At 42.8% G+C, this 18,190-nt stretch overlaps 1 protein-coding gene across 3 annotated transcripts in view; it reads left to right on the forward strand.

The window, feature by feature from the left end:
• PIK3R5 (phosphoinositide-3-kinase regulatory subunit 5) overlaps window positions 1-18,190 on the forward strand; it is a 518,653-nt gene that overhangs the window by 343,979 nt on the left and 156,484 nt on the right. For all 3 annotated transcript variants that reach the window (XM_069654585.1, XM_069654582.1, XM_069654583.1), the window contains exons 8-10: window positions 3,383-3,536; window positions 8,745-8,828; window positions 10,562-11,252. In XM_069654585.1, the coding sequence (XP_069510686.1) occupies window positions 3,383-3,536; window positions 8,745-8,828; window positions 10,562-11,252 (929 nt within the window). The remainder of the gene's footprint in view (window positions 1-3,382; window positions 3,537-8,744; window positions 8,829-10,561; window positions 11,253-18,190) is intronic.

Raw genomic sequence — 18,190 nt, forward strand, 5'->3', positions numbered from 1 at the left:
CTGTCATTGGGTGTGCCATTTTGTGACAATAAGCATTGCGAGTGAAGAGAAAATCATAGAACTATTTGGAGCCAGGGGATTACATTCAGTGGTTGCATCTGAATGTGCCTTATTTTGTGAGGAGAGATATACTAACAAACAGACACATGTAGAATTTTTTTGGAAGCAGGAGATGACATTCAAGGGATGTAATTGGTACAACATGTGACATCGTCTTGTGCTGACTAGTAGTAGGCAGGGAAGAATCACATTTGCCACCCTATATGACATAAAGGCATGCAACATTTCTTGTCTGGGAACAGCAGAAAGCAGAACATTTGGGACTTAGGTGAAGGCAGGTAGTGATTACATTCAATGACTGTAACTGAGGATGCCTTCATTTTTCGATGAGACAGAATTCTAGCAAAGAGAAATGATTGAATAGTTTGAAAAGAGCAGATTACACTTATATATACTTACATTTGATCTAATGTTAGCTACTCAGTACATTGTTAACCTTGTACTTCTTTCTACTGTCTGTGTTCTCCATGCAGATCATTTCCTAGTTCATTTCACTTTCTCTCTGACCACCCCTTCTGTCTCTGAAATTACTCCTTTCAACATGTCTCTTCGGCTTGATCTTCGCAAACTATCAGCTGACTCCTGTACACACCTACTTTCCACCTAAGAAACTATGACCACCTTTCACACTAATCTTGTTTCTGCAATATTTCACTCTTCTATTCATTCTTTTCTGAATATTGTATGCCCAGTTACTTCCTTTTCTCCTAAACATCATCCACCTCGTCCTTGGTCTTCTAGTTCTTTACGTAAAGTAAGGGTACAATTTTGGTGAGTAGAGTGCTGTTGGTGTAAGGCTAATGTTATGTACCATTTTGACAGTTTTTAGCTTCTTAATTTCTTCACCCCTGCAATTCATGAAGCCAGGTATAAATAGTTCCATTATTTGACTTCCTCCTAAGCTTCATCTCCTAGACATCTATTTGATACCCTTAACACACCTTTGACTTCTCCTTCCTGTGACCCATCTTATGATTCTACACTAAACTCAGGGCACTTTTCTTCTTTTTTTATTACTCGAATTGAGGACATCAGGAGCTCCTTCTCAATTGAGACTGACCTCTTACTCCATCAATTCCTCAGTCTTGGAATAATGTTTTTTCATCCTCTGGTTTTATTACAAAATCAGAGGTTGTTTCCTTAATTGCTTAAACCAATCCTTCTTCTGCCCATTTGGATTTTATTGCCACCTCCATGATTACTTCTGCTTTTCCTTTTCCTTATAAACTTTCTTCTTATGTTATTTAATTCTTCTTCCCAATCTGTCTATTTCCCTTCTAATTTTAAGCAAGCAACTGTTATTTCTTTAATTTAAAAGCCTTCTTTATGTTCCTCAAATTCTTCAAATGTTCATCTGATTGCCTGGCTTCCTTATCTTCCTAAAATCCTGGAAAGACTACCACTGTCTCAGTTGTCTTAATTCCCACAATCTTTGGTCACCTTTCAGTAAGGGGAGGAGGTAGTGACTAATCGACCCAAACTGCTCTTTTTCAATGTGTGCCTTCATTCTGCCTGAATGGCATCACAAAAGCTCTTCCCTTCTGGGTTTGTTAGATCTGTTTGCAGCTTTTGATACTTGTATTCATCCTACTTGGCTTCTTTCACTGTCCTCTCTTGATAGCTCTGGTTCTGCCGTCTCGTGGGTCTCTTCGTATTAGCAGAATCTCACCTTCAAATTGTCCTTGAAAAGTTCATTCTCTTCCTCCAAAATCACTTTCACATGGAATTCCTCAAGGTTGGGTTCTTAGGCCCCTTCCCTTTACCTTATATTCTATTTAATGTCTTTTTATATACTATTTAATTTGAAAATATTATAAGTATTGCATCACATACAATCCTTATATACTATCCCTTTGGCTTTTCTAATGAAATCATTGGTTTCTGACGTATCCTCCCTGGATATATGTACGTGAGATAGCTCCGGGACAGCTGGCAATTCACGGTAGTAGAAAAGGAGTGTGTGTTAGGAGCAGTAGTTGCAAGTATAAAGGCATGCGTAGGAGACTTCAGCAAAGCAAACCCACCTGATCTTCCATCTCGCCTATCTGCACCAAGTGACACAATTGGAATGCTGTCAGCTGACATCTAACACACCAGCCTTCTACATTCATTGGGAAACACATGAGGTCAACCCATATAACATTTGATATATGTTTTCAAACAGTAAGAAGAAAGGACCCATTATTTTAGTTTGTTAAAAACAAATGTATCTTCTGAATGTACAATGAATAAAAGACATTATAAACCAGTTGTTAATGCAAACATGAAAATCACTACATATCAAAATTATATCGTAGACCATATGTCCAACCACCAATCATACAACGACATTCATTCATCCATATCCTAACACCATTCACTCCTCACCAAAAAGTGCATCAATGATAAAGTGCATGTGCATTACAATCTAAAAATCACTTGAAGCAGGGCGAGACAGGAGCTAATGAGGGTATGCCCCAGCTCTAAAATTCTAACACAGAAATTGGGAAACAACACCTACACTCTACTTAGGTGCAACCTTGCATACAAGCATTCGAGAGGGAGGTGAGGGTCTGTTAAAATACCATTAAAAAATCTAGGGGTGAAAAGAGGGGGACAGGAAACAGTTGCTATCTAGCCCTGCTTCTACTCCAATTTCCCTAGTGGGTGCTGATGTGTCGCCTGTATGAAGGTGGATAGGATAAGAAATCCACAAACAAGTATGTTAGCGGTATGCGTGGTGCTACCAAATCTCCCTAGACCTAGATATTCTAGGGCTCTGATTGGCCCACTGAATCTTTCAGAGAGGTCCACAGGTCCTGCTTGGCCCACTGACCTTACACATGAGTGTGGGTGAGACTTCAGCCTGCCGTTGAATCTCATGTGAACGCACAAGTCTGCCAGATCTAGAATATGGGTTTCATTTTGGTTCATGAGTTTGGCAGGCCGGGGGTTTAACCAGCACTACTTATGAACAGTGGTCATCGCTGGCTAATGTTCTTTACCCTATTTTAATGAATTTCAGAAAGAGTCAAAACCACCAATTTCACAGCTTGCTTAGCATTTTTGGGGCGTTTTCTTCTACACTGATGGTGTGTTGGCGATCTCAGCGATTCAGGAACATAAATGACTTCAGAATTAGCACACTGCCCTCTCTGTTCACATGCAAAGTTGATTTCTATGATTTATGTCTGCTTTCAGCAATGGGCCGCCAATCAGGCTACATGATGTTTGCCGATCAGGCTACATGATGTTCGCCGATCAGGCTACATGATGTTTGCCGATCAGGCCACATGCTGTTCTTTTCATTTCTGAGATACAAGCATTTTCTTCTCCTTTGTAGGCCAAGACGATGGAAGAACTGGTTGAAATCTATTCTGAGTCCACAGAGGCACTGGAGATGGCAGCCATTACCAACTACCCGGCCAAGGCCACCGAGTGGCTGAAGACAAAGCTTCAGGACATTGGTCAGAAGGCTGGGCTTCTCAAACTGTCAGGTACAGGCAGATGAAATGGAGTGAAGTTGATGTCTGTGAGCCCCTGCTTTGGCACAGGGTAAAGTTAAGGATGGTGTAGTGGGTAGGTTTTCCATGCCGCATAACAACCCTTTCTCCCCTGCAGTGTTTTGTTCGATGGTCACCTTACGATGCTACAAATTAGGGATGAGCATGTTGACCAACCAGATTGTAAAAGGAAGTCAGGTTGTGAGGACGGCAGCAAGTAATACACATGAGAAAGATGTGTATATGAGCAATTGTATAGGAGAATATTTACATATTTTTGTATGTCTGAAAACCTGATTTTACTGTTTGATGCTTCTTCAACCCTTAACCACAAAAGTGATGGGTGGAAGCTTTTGAATGAATCTGAACCACTGGCATTGCTATGGGCAACCTTCCACACCACCGTTTGTTAGCCCATCTGTGACATTGCAAAAGGGGTCCAGCCATATGCAAATCAGTCAGGTACTGCCACCAATGGTAGCAGCCCAGCCCAAACTGCTAGACCAGGTCCCCTCTTCACGGAAGCACAAGCAACCCCAGGCATGTTTTGGCCTTGTTGGGCCTCCTCAGTGAGGTGCAGCTTGGTTCACTATGGCACAGCGAGCAAGGGACCCACATCTGGGCCTACCCTCAATAACATAGTGGGACAACCTATAACCACAAAAGTGGTGGGTGAAAGGTTTTGAATGAATCTGAGCCACCGGCATTGCTCTGGTCAACCTTCAATACCACTGTTTACTAGCCCGTCTGTGCCATTGCAAAAGGGGTCCAGCCATATGCAAATGGTAGCAGTCCAACCCAAACTGCTAGACCAGGTCCCCTCTGCACAGAAACACAAGCAACCCCAGACATGTTTGCCCATGGTTATGATTAACTCAAAACCATCCAGCCATCACCTTTTTGTTTTGTTAAAGTCACCCCATGTGGGATGGGTATGCCCAGAGGTGGGTAACGAGTCTGCCGAGCCTATAGACCCAAGCTACTCCTCACTGATGATGCCCAACAAGGCTGAAACATGTCTGCAGATGCTTCTGGACTCGTACAGAAGGGATGTGACCTAGCAGTTCGGGGTGGACTTCCCCTTTTGGGGTAGGACCAAGCCTGATTTGCATATGGTTTTTCCCCTTCTGTAATGGCTTGGCAGGCTGAAAAACGATGGTCTGGAGGGTTGCCCAGAGCGATGCCTGTGGTTATGATTAATTCAAAACCTTCCAGCCATCAACTTCTTGTTTTGCTTCTTCAACCCTACATTTCTAAAGTATATAATTGAAATAGATTTTTTAAAATCTCTTAATGAGTGTAAAATGCAGCATAACGCAAACAGAGAAAGCGTAAGATAATGCAAATCCTTTTCTCAGTATGTCATAAATGAAACATTACAGAAATACACATGCATCCCTACCCATCGAAATGCAGTAGTCTAAACCTAGGAAAGAAGTGAATACATCACCCCAACCATATATCCCCGTCACAGGCTGCCAATGTTAAACTTATTCTGGCATCCTAACAACCATGCTCAAGGGTGGCTACAATCAAACACATGCAGAAATTAAAAAAAAGCTAAATAAAGCTACTTTAACCTTCTTGCCCATCTACCATAATAATGTGTCCTAATAATGTGTCATGACCTTGCTTTAAAAACCCAATGAAAAGAGCAGTGTTCTCTGTAAGAAAGCTGCTGTCCATCTAACAAACAGAAAGATATATCCAATCCATGGCAGTAAAAATGTAAATACAAACCAGACCAAGAGAGCAAATCACACTAAGGGCCTGATTCATAGAGCTTTTTCCAATGGCATTGCACCATTATAAAATGCTTCTATGAATCAGGCACTAAGGCGTTAGGCCGCAAATACATATACACATGACAAATTTACCTCACTCAAATTCTGAGGTCCACAACTAAAACCCCAATTTAAAATATCATAATGGAATGAAGGTCTTTCTCGGTAAGAGGTACAACACCATGGAAAATAGGAACAAGTCTGCATACAAATATAGACCTAGATCCTCAGGAATTCAGCTAGCTGACAAACAGAGATATGCCATGCATAAGAGATATTAAAAAGACAAAGAACTGGGAGAGCAGAAACCACCGGTGGAGAGGTTGCCTGTCTGTCAGGGTCCCTGGAGTTATGTAAGGTGAAATAATAATGGCTTTGGGCCCAGGCATGTCGAAGGGATTTGCAGTGATCAAACAGGAATCCTGGCTACTATTAAGGAAAGGCAATAGTAGAGAAAACCAGCAGAGAACAGAACTCGCTCCATCCGTAGGATACAAGGGATAATTCGGTGTCCATAGGCTTAGAGCCAGCGGTCAGTACTTTCAGAAATGAAGGGAGAGAGGCATTTAAAGCCTGACCATAAAGAACAGAGGGAAGGTTGTGTATAATGCTGTTTTGTCAACCACAGTTTGTCAGTCGACATTTAGTTTCACCTGTTTGGGTAGTTTGACTAAAAAATATATGTATGCATATGTAGGAAGGTAAGAGGAGGGGTGAAACCTATAAGGGAGGGTGATATGGTCGAGGACACCCCTCCCCCCCTAGTCTACTATCTCTCATCAGCCAGGCTTTTAGCCAAGGCTTCTCATTTGTACTTGATCTTGCTGGATGTTACCTTCTCTGGAACTTTAAGGGTAGTTAATGTACATCGTTATCTTCGCCTGAAGCTCATGCATAGGCCTTGTTTTCTGGTCTTACAACACGTGTTAAGAGACCATGGTTTTGTTCATTTTGCCTTTTATTTAGTGCTATTGATTCAATTATGTTGAATGTCATTACTCTCTTTGGCCTCTAGGGACTTGGTTGTTCCATCTCACATATGCTTTTCTGCATCTTTAATCGCCAAAAATTGGCATTCGCAAATGTTCGTTCATTTACTTACCTTAAGAGAAATGTGTCTTTCATACATTTCTTATGATGATTTGATGGTTTGAATATTTATATTTCGCTCATAACGAACCAAACCATATAATGGCGCAGCTGACAAAAAGAAGTTGAACAAACAGATTGTAGCCACCATCCGATTTGACTCCCTTTGTACTCTTCAGCAGCTTCTCGCAGTAGCATCCTTGATCTCTAGCCAACAGCTATTGTTTGTTCATGCACAAATTTGTATTTCTAGCTCTGGCTGCTCTGCAGCCCTGGCCTCTCTCCTTCGAGCTTTTTCGCTTCCTATTATTCAAAGCAGACGTCCATCTTTTCAACATGGCCACTTTACCCTGTTATATTTTTGATTGCAGCAAACGTCTGTGTGACTCATCTGCCTTGCATTTATGTGTTCATACATTTACTACTCATCTGGTTACTTATCTGTATGTAGGCTTACTCGTTTCTTCAGTTACATCTTCATTCTTTGAGTATTCTTATATCATTTCAGTGTGTCATCGTATCTTCTCTTTATGGCCTCACTTTGCACCTGTCAGGTTCTGTTTACAGCTCGTCGATATTCAGTGGTGGTTGCAAATCTCCTGCTACCGCCTCAGTGCGAGGGTACTTTCAGAACGGTTATCTGAGTGCCTAATGTCTCTTATTCACTTGATGAGGTATTTTAATTATACCAGGTGTCATGCGCAGTGTCTTCTTGTTATTCGTGCATTAGGTCGGAGGGGAGGGGGCGGGGTATATCAGTGACGGGCACGCCTGCTCCTCTACTCTAGTAATTACAATAGAACGCAGGCAGGAATTTCTATGTAACAGCACTTACTCCTGTGTTAGCTCCTATCTGATTGAGTGGCTGTAAAGTAAGCAGAACAATGCTAGGGTAAGAGTGGGAGGTCTTCTCTCCCAAAGCAATGGCACAGACGTTAGTGCTGTTCCACTTCTGTCTTTCATCCTTCCGAGGTCGATAAATCAAGTACTATTAAATAGAGTAATAATACCACCTGCTATTACAGTACTTAGAAGCTGAAGGATCCTGGCAAGAAGCCCTATGTAAGAACAAAATTATGATTCTATCAACTTCGGACTTAATGACTCAAACAAACAAACGACACTCCGGGCGACCGGTTCCCTGTCGGCCATTTGTAACGGAATCATTCCTGTGCTAACGGGAATGGCAAGAGCTTGAGACAAATTGAAGCACCAGTGGTGTTCATCCACACCAGCACTACGGGAATTTTGCAATGCCGCAGCTCTAGATAAGACTTCTGGGTATTAGTATGTTCTGGAAAATAACCAAGGAACCGAGTTTGCCTTGTATGGGTAGATCTAGTTCATTACTTTTCTTTTGTTGTACTCATAAAGAAACACAGTTTCTTTCTATTTGTGTTTTGTTGGTTCAGTTTCTGTTTGAAGCTATTAATTCCACTGTTTAAACCTGCTGGATGAAGTATTCCTTCAGTAATGAGGCCGATACTCCCTGTACCTTCAATGTCCACCCTGGTTCTTTTGAAAATGAGAGTGTCAGTGACAATGTGGGAGGGGGGATTACAATTCTTTTGATGTGGTTCAGAGTTTGATTGCCAGTAAAGTTCCCAGTCCTGTAATTTGAAATTAAATCAAAATTGTGTCTGTTTTACACAACCAACCAGTCAACAGTTTTGCCATCATGTCATAGTGGTGTGACCTGGCCAGACAATGGCAACAGCTGGTAAATGGTGATAGTACCTGAGCATATCATAGCAGTGCCTAGCAAATGCCTATCTAATGTACAAATAAGAATAACATTGTTGGCTTTGCCAATGCGTGTTTTAACAGTAATTCAGTGCAAGGAACATATGCCAGGACACTTTTTTTTTTGCTACTTAAGCAAGTGGCTAAATGTACACTTGGTAAACACATTATTATTACCCCAGCAGCTGGTTTACAGCTGCAATTAAGCAGTTTATTTTCAGAACATTGCTTAGAAATAATATCGTCACCCTAATGCACTGAATAGTTCAACGAAATCACAGGATTGTGTTGTTTTGGGTGTGGGGCCCAGGTAGTGGGTGGGAGGCTAGCATGCTATGGGCAGATACAAATCCAGAAAACACCCACATGCTGTGTGTCTCTCCCACATCCCATCCTCTCTCCTATCTTCACTTCTAACGCCAATAGTTTTGGTTTAGAAGTAGCGCATATTCCACCACCCACTGCAAAAACTAAAAAGGAGTGCAATACTCACACTGTAGATGTCCTTCTGGGACCTTGGACTGTACATTGTTCTTTCGTGTGTAATGTGCTGCACCCCTCCTTGACTTGCTGACTCTCCTTTCAGGGGCTGTCGATGCATCTCACCTGCAGACGATCCCACTTCCCACTGCACAGTGCCTCACTTACCGCTGGGACAGTGACAACTTCGGTAAGGAAATGGAACTCTGGGCTGAATCTGGTGTAAAGAGATAGGGCATCATTACGAGGATGGACGTAGCCATGCTGCATTTTGCAGCATGGCTACCCCCATTCTGGGTACCGGGTCCGGGTTCCCTGAATGGGGAAATACTGAGCCATTCCGACCTTTGCAGGGCCCGGTATTTCCCCATTCAGGGAACCCGGACTTGGTCCATCTCCATTCCCACTTGAGCCCACATAGGGCTCAATGGGAATGGGGAGCATGCTAACAACGGGCCCGTTGTTAGCATGCAGGACTGCTCACGGGACCTGCTAAGGACGTCTGGTTAAACCAGGCGTCCTTAGCGGGTCCCGCGAGCGTACCTCGTAATGAGGTGGTAGGGGGTTAATGGGGCTGGCAGCTCTACCGGCCCCATTAACCCCTACTGCCTTTCTCGTAATGAGGCCCATAGAGTTTAAGAGCATGAAGGAGGCGTTTAACCTACATATGTCGATCACATTGTTAAAGAGCACGTTTTCATTTTTATTCATTCAGTTGTTCATCATTTTCACTAGGAACGCTGCACAGATATATTATCTCATGAGACATGGGGCCTCATTACAACTGGGGTGGCCATGGAATGAACGGTGCCGCTAAGGGACCGACACTGTTCATCCCAGGCCGCCACATTACGAGTTCTGCAGCGGGTCCCACTCTGTACGCCTGGCCAGATCAGACGGGCAGAGCGGGACCCGCTAGCAGAACAGGATGCTAACAACGGGCCCGTCATTAACAGGCCCGTTGTTAGTATCCTCCCCATTCCCTTTAAGCCCTGTTGGGGCTCAATGGGAATGGGGAAGTACCGGGTCTGGGTCCCGCGAAAGGCAATTACCGGGCCCTCCAAGGTCGGAATGACCCAGTAAATCCCCTTTTGCAGGACCTGGACCCGAGTTTGGGGGTAGCCATGCCGCTAAATACGGCATGGCTACCTCCAAACTCATAAGACTTATACAAGGAATAGTAACACTAACCAGGGTATGAGCAAAAGTTGCAAGAATGCATACAAATTGCATTCACATTCCTTAGCGCTTTTTAGATAATTCTAGGGAACGACAAGGATGCATTGTGTGCTTTAGATGTTGTGAAAGTATGCCGAGGTGTTTGTGTTGGCAACACTTGAGTTGAAGAAATCATATATGGGGGATTTTTAGAAGTTGGCTGGAAAAAGGCTGAGGTCATGCCAAGGGGGAAGGCATTTAAATGAGAAGAAGAACAAAAAACTTGCAGGACAAGGTATTGCAGAGGTGTTGCAAGGAGGTAAGTCAGTTTCGCAGGCACCAGATGGAGATGTAGTGGGAGAAAGCTTGTGCCAGTTGTGGGGGGAGGGCATTGACAAACTTAGTGTAACAAACTCATATACACTTGTGGTATACATCGAGGCTCACTGGCTGTGTCCATAAAACAAAGACCAAAACACACACAAACGCGTGTATGCATCCACTCGCACACAAACCCACGCACTCTCACACACAGTTCCGCTTTTCCTATATCCCAAATCACATTCTATCAGTAGAATCCACACACACTCTTGGGTAGGTCTCTGCCACCAAGGAAACTATTCTTTGTTCCAATATTTGTGGATCTTCCTTGGTGTGGGCTATCTAATATGGTGGCCATGGTGTGGGCAATCTAACATGGTGGCCATGGTGTGGGCAATCTAACATGGTGGCCTTCATTAATTATGTTTGTTTTGCTTGTGGCAGATATATTGAATGATATCCTGCTCAATGAGTGTGACATCCAAGGGCCGCTGACTCTTGAAGTTGACGTGGAAGAGGAAGAAGACGAAGATGTCGAGACCGACGGGTGCTATCCAGAGAGGGATTCGATCATCTCCAACCTGTCCAACATGTCCCACAACTCCTTGATGTCCTCCACCTTGTCCATTTCGTCCAAAGACTCAATGAGGTCTTTTGTCTCCAGCCTTTCCAACCGCATGGACAGTGGCTACGTGGATGACAGTGATGAAAGCACGCTGGAGCCAGAGGTAAAAGAAGTAAAGGCGCCCAGGCTGAGAAACAAGTTCACAAACAAGATCTGTAAACTCATCAAGAGCAAGAGCAACCTTGCTCTGAAAAGAGACAAGCTGCACGAGGTGGACTTAGCCATCAGCTGCCCCACCTCATCTCTCTCTGTGCCGCTGCGCAGAGCGGAGAGCCTGCACAGTGCAGGTGCCAGCTACCAGACACTGGGCCGCTCAAGGAGAGCTCACTCGCTGCCCCAGCATACCCTCAACCCCTTCTTCAACGAAAACCACCAAGCCCAAAGCGTCTTCTTCAAGAGGAGACCCTTTTTGAGTTGTGATGAGGACGGCATGGTGTCCACGCTGCGTGTCATCGTCTTTGGGTCAGACCGGATCTCAGGAAAAGTGGCGCGAGCTTACAGCAACCTCAGGTAGGTCTGAATACCCACTTTGCGTTTGGATATAGTAATTGGGTTATTTGTTTTGTGTTTATTCATAAACTTATAAAGAGCCAAATTGATATGTGGCTTACCCATTAAGTAAATGTTTTAGAACAAGGCACCGTGGTTTAAAATCTCGGCCTTACTACTTGACAATTGATGTGACCATTGTAAGTTCAGTATTTCTCCTTTGACGTTGGTTTCACATTTGCCAATTGGGAGTACTGTGCCACTGCTAAAGGGATATACAATGGTCCAGGGTTCAAGTCGAGGGTACACGCGGGGGGACGGAGTCCACCCACTTTATTCAGAGGGGTGACTTAGTCCCCCCCAGTTAAAATGAGAAACATTGAATGACCTCTTTGAATTTATGAATTAAATCTGACCTCTGGGATCGAACCGCTGGCAGCAAGTTTGTAGGCCAGACACTTCACCACTCCACAAGTTTACCTGATGAACAATAACAAACAATTAAAGATGAAATGTTGCATTTCGCTACTGCATGTAGAAAACTTTTGTATTGGTTCTTGGAGTTTAAAACATGCACACTTTTTAGCGTTTTCAAAAACACTATTAGAGAAAAATATCCTCTCTTGGTTTTGTGTTTGTGTTGATTTTCTAAAAGACAAATTCCATTTGTCCTGTGCAATTTGGGTGGTTATGCAAAGCCAATGTATTGAAATGTGCACATTTCACCTTGATATGCTAATTTCTGGCGATGCCGCATCCCATTGCATTTGATGATGGGTCCCCCCACTTTCATTTTTAGGACTTGACCCCTGCAATGGTGTTTCTTTCACACTTTCTGCATAGCGATGTAGCGCAAGCATCACATTTGGTTGCTTTCATTTTTAAGTCCACCATGAACACCCACAGTGGCCACGGCAAAGCAGGCTACTACCGCATTTACAGAGGGGATTTTCTGGGCCTATGACAGCATATCCGTTTGCATGAGCAGAGCTTCTAAATTGGTTGTACATGCCTTTTCTGGAATCTAGTCAGGGCCGTTGCCAGATACTTTCACGTATTTCTGTAGACATGAGCCTCAAGCCTCAGAGTCAGGGCCGGCCCTAGGCATGGGCATTCTGTGCAGTCGCCCAGGGCCGCCGTCATGGGGACCCCACAGGCACGCAATGGCTGCCATGTTTGCTTTCAAGAGGGGGTGCGCTGTGCCCAAGCATGTTGTTTTTGTCTCTGTTCCAGCGTGACTACGCTGCCCGTTACCTTAAAATCCCCTGTAGCGCTGCCACATCGGCAGCCCAGACCCATCAGATGCTGCACATCAGGTCTATTAAGGCCTCACAAATGCAACTTATTGCTCCCTTTCTTTTGCAGGGCAGTTCGAGTTGAAGCTATTCGCAAGTGATGGTTCTTTTAAGTAGAACGAGACCTTGGCCGTGAGGCCAGCTGTGTGGGCAGCACACCCGAATTACACTATAAAGTGTTTTTTCTTTATTTCGTGTCACATTTGAATAATCATATTATACTTCTGTAGAGATGTTTAAATCCAAAGTAAATTTTTTTATTGTCGCAAAAGAAAATGTTTGCTGATTAGTTATTGTTTGCAGATATAGCACATCGTGGGCCTATGCACTTCGGACTTTATAGTCCTTCCTCAGGGCCAGTGATGATATATATATCTCTGCCAAAATCTGGTCTATGTACACCCATATCAAAAACAATGTTGTCAAAATCCAAATATGCAGTTATAATAATGTAGCAAAACATCATGTATATAATTCAACCATACGGCACCTAGAAAGCCAAGATCAATCATGTATATCCCAGAGGCAACGATGGTAATTCAACGTCAATGGGTAAATCAATAGTTAGCCATACATTTGGATCATAAAGGTAAGTTAGCATTCACAATGCGGTTGGAAAGCCTGGCGACCCACCATTAGGGCAATGAGTAACACATTAGTGCATGTAAACCAATTTAAGTTCTAATTAGGATCTATATATAAAGGCCGTCATACATTACCATTAAAGGTGTGATCGTTACCAAGGGGTGGTACCCCATTAGAGAAATATGGAAAAAGAAAGAAAGAAAACAAGATACGTGGTGGAACCGTCTAATTACAGGAGCTCAAACTAGATGGCTAATCCCGACGGCAAAACTTTTAAACATCACCATGGAAAAGATTAGTCACCTCTGATATCTTTGATATCGAACGAGAAAATCCCCTCAATTTTGACAAACCTTGGACGGCGTAAATAAGCTATATGTAATCATGAGAACTTCCTTTGTAAAAATCTAACAAAGATTATATACAAATAATAAAAAAAAAAAAAAAAAAGAAAACAATTAAAAAAAACATCACCAGGACTGTGCTGCATGCTGAATAGCTTTTCCCATTCACAAAAACTTCGTGTTAAGCACTAACCTGATTCGAAAATCAGCTCGATTTAATCTAAAAGAAAAATAAGGTGAATGTTTGCACTAGATTTCTGATTTCTCATGTGCCTCTATAAGGGATAGTACGGTGCAGAGAATTCTTACCTAAAACGATCGTGGTTTCAGCTTCCGCATTAACGAGCGTTGCCGCCTGGAAAGGCAAAGCTTGTGTTAGTGATCCGATCATTGGCGTTATAGTGTGCCGTGTCTGTACCGATCTTGTGCGAGCTTACCTGATTCAGATCGTCAGGCTGGAGCGATTGGAATGCCATAGAGCGCGTGCATGGCCATCTCACCGTTTTTGTATATGTGGTTCTCTAGCCTACCTCATTTTGATTCAGGCCGAGCGTCATTACCATTACAATCTATACAATGAACCCTTTGTAGGGCTAGCATTGTAACACATTTCGAAAGGAATCTCAGGCTTGCACCGGATATTCCTAGTTCATACTGATATTTACCTAGACATAAAAAATCATACAAGTCTTTCCCGACGAACCTTGTATAAATGTGTCAAAGTAAAATATTTTTACTTTCTCTTGTGTAAAAACCTCTCTATATTGAATATGTATAAACTTGTATCCTACTGTGTGGCGCAGAAGTTGTATCATTTACCAGTATTCACATATAACGTGCATGTCTATAGGGATCAAGGATGACGAATGAAATATTCGTCAGTCGAGACGGGGATTGCTCCCTCTAGTGGTTAAGGTCAAGTTAATTGTTGTGCCATTTCACGGAGGCACCTAAATAGTGGGCTTGCGCCCTAAGTGAAATCACCATTGTTATACTAAACCAATAGAATCCAACAAAAATTATAAAGGTTGTGCAAACTCACCTCTTTTCATGGTTCTTTTAAGTACTCATTGTTTGGACAAGATGTTTTTTGGTCGAAAGAACTATTAAAGGTGCATTTTTATTCTGAAAATACACACAACGCACCAGTTAGCCACCTAAATCATGCCTTTTTCCATGACAAGTAAAGTATGCCACGCATTTTTTAAAAATAATGCCCTTATATTCATGTGTTCTTATTTGACACACCAAAACGCTTTTTTTTTGTTGAAAGTCACATTTTCTCTAATCCTTTATGAATCAGGCCCTTGTCAAACATGAAAGCAAACAGGTTACCTTTTCACATATTTGTGTTCAGACACAAGTCAAGTCTTGAAAGTTCATTTCACAGAACCACAGGTGTTTTTTAGCCTCCTGCTGAATTGCTTTCTTATATCAGTATTCTTTCATTCAAGAAGAGGGACACTAACTCCCCAATCATGTTCTTTTTATAATACGTTATTTTAGCCAATATTTATACAGCACCCGTCACCACAATAGTGGTTTTACGGCGTGCCTTGTCCGAAAGGTGGCATATTGTGACTCTGCCAAGGTGATGCCAGTTCTTCATCTGTGGACAGGAAGGCGAGGTTGGCAGAGGAGGGGATAGGAAACAGAAACTAGACAACAGAATGACCAAAAACAGAGCGGAAAAAGATTTACGATGAGTGGGAGGGGATATGGTTGTTGAAGTTACTGGTAAGCATGAGTGTAGGATTCGGGAGAATACAGCTTGGATTACAGCAGGTTTATTGTGATGGAAATATCTAGGACATTTGAAGCATGGTACTAGATGTAGTGAGATGGTGAGTGTTTGTGTGATGGACTTCAGAAGTGCTCAAGAGGGCCCTAATAGTGAGAAGGCTTCCACCAGATTAGTTTGTAAGAAACAATCCCTATATCGGGGGAGAGAACTGGGTTCGCCAGGCCAGCTGACAGGAGTGTCAGTATCAAGATTTTGACGTGTATCGAAGGATGCCTGGGGAGAACAGGGGGTAAGTGGTAGGAAAGGGGAAGAGGAGACATGTTGGATTGTGTCCAGTCGTATTAGACTCTGTAGTTTATGAGCTAGATATAATTCACTGTAACTTAATACAATGACATTTATAACAACATAGGTCAAGCAATCAGCATTGTAAGCTAGGAAGACAAATACAGTCATTAGCGGTCCCTTTATATTTTTACATGAATATGTTTATATATGTTTGCATATGCAGAGGCACTTTAGTGATTGGAAGAATAAACATGAACATTTAGAATACAAGTTTTGCCTCTCGCTTTTAGAGAACATAAATTAGCATTTATATATATGGAATCATTGATGTTCATGAAAAGTGCCAAATGTACAATTTTGCAATTTAGTCTGACATTCTTTTTTTGAACTTTTGTTATAGTTATCCAGTTTTATTGAAACAATCCTAGTTTCTTTGCGTTTTGGCAGCCTACATGCAGGAACAGGTGTCATTAGACGTGTGATGATGAGAAATAAAGGGAAGCCGTGGGTGCGTGCTTCTTTTTGCCTGGCATGTCATGCTTGGTACCACTTGTGGGACAAGTAATGGGCACTGTTGATGATAACTCTGGTTTGGCAGGCAGGCAGGTGTTGGCTTTTTCTCTCTTGGAATGTTACTGTTGTCCACAGACTGTCACATATGTACCTTCTGTCATTATACACGAGTGGGCTAAGGGCAGTATTTTAGTGGATGACTGCGCTAATGTGCCATTTGTGGGCTTCCCCATTTTTTTCCTTCCCATTGTAATTTGTGCGGTTTCTTGTCACCTGCCAGCCTTTGCCTCCAGATTTGGAGTGGAGTTTGGAGGTATTTCTGGTGGATTTCAGTCACTTTTCCAACTCTGAATCATCCGTTATTTTTCAATGTGAATACCTCATGCTAATAGAATATCTCCACCAGGTGCTTTCATACCATGCTATTGCATGCAGTTTTATATACTTTTTCTGCATGCATTGTCCAACATGCAGTATCCAACTTGTGATCGAGGCCCCTCAGTGAAACCTGTGGCAATTAAGAATGCTACATGTTTTACAATGATCACACAACTACAAGTAGGTTGGTAGCACCCCCCCCCAGTGATTACCCAATTGCTGACTGCTCCAGAGCCTGTGGAACAGAAGGATGTTTCGGGCGGTACTTACCTGCTTACCCGTCTCTTCTCCCATAAGGAAGTGAGCACTGGACTCACAAAAGCAATCACACACCCAGCCCAGGCATAAGGTATGCACGCTCTTTATGCACATGTCGCTGCCCCATAGCTTTAGTTAAAGTCATGCACCTCTGTACTCTGATCTCCTACTTCTCTGGGTGCAGTCAGCTCAACCTGGCCAACCTCAAAGATACTGTCTCCCTTTGCGCATCACGATCAAGATGCGAAGGCCCTTCACTTTCCTTTGATACTGTGGGCTAAAGAACCTGCACTTGTTTTAGCTGCATGGAACTGTCCCCAAAGATGTCTGGAGATGTCATCATCCATTGGAATTGTCCTGCATTCCAGTGTCTCTCGTCACTGACTAGGCACTGTCGCTATTGGTACTCTTGCGCAATAGGGATTTGCGTGGAATGTCTATGCTGGACTCTCCCCGATTAATATGCAAATTGATGGCTCCACTCTGGCATGGCACAGAGTGGCAAACTGTGATTGTAGCCACTCCGAAGAGTGTATCATCACAAAGAACACCTGATATAGCCTTGTTCGTTCCCAGTAGACTAGATCTGACTCTTTTGGCAAGTGTTGAAATGCTTTATGTTGCATCCTAAATTAGTAAGTGTAATCCATACATGGTCCACTTGGTTCAGCACCTCACTAAGGGCACAAAACAAGACGCAAACACGTGCTGGGTTTGCCTCTGGTACATCTTGTTCAGAGATGAAGATCCTAGAATATGACTGTAGGCTGTCTTGGGCGGGCCCCATTCAATGGAATAGGTCATTTGTTTTTTTTCATTCTCAGTAGGAGGGCTCTCAAAATTGCGATAAATCATAGATAATGTTACAAATGACAGCACAAAGGACATTAGATATGGGAACATTACTGATAACCCCACATTTGATCATTTGATATCACCAATGGCATCATCAGGGAAATACCACTAATATTACTACTACTATTACTACCACTACTACTGATAATGATAACAACACTAATACAAATAATAATAATACAAATGATAATGAAAATAAAACTTCTGCTGTTTATACAGCGCCACCATCACGGGGATTCCAGATTCAGTGTGCTTGGAAACGGGTGTTACTTAGTACCATCATTATTACCCACAATTACCCACATCATTATTACCCACAATTACCCACATCATTATTACCCACAATTTGTAACTAACTGTATAAATCTGTCGAGTTGGGGGAGGGGGGGGGTGTTGAAGGGCTGAGTCAACCCTATCGTGGTGTAGAACACATCAATCACAGCATTGTCACGTGCCCAAGGCGAGCGTGTTTCACTTTGGCTATCTGCCGGGATTATCAATGCGATCATGCCCTGTGGGATCTGCACAGAGTGTGTGCACTGTGTGCACTGCAATTGTACCACAAAAAAAATTGTCATTGTCCACAGTACCTAGAGGTGATAATCTGCAAATATGTACATCAGTACTACAAATTGGAACATGGTCTATGGTCATGCCAAATCATATTAACCCTGTCATAAGTACCCACGGTGCTATGGC

The sequence above is a fragment of the Ambystoma mexicanum genome, chromosome 3q, assembly GCF_040938575.1.
Source record: "Ambystoma mexicanum isolate Mex_15411 chromosome 3q, UKY_AmexF1_1, whole genome shotgun sequence".
Classification (NCBI taxonomy): Eukaryota; Metazoa; Chordata; class Amphibia; order Caudata; family Ambystomatidae; genus Ambystoma; species Ambystoma mexicanum.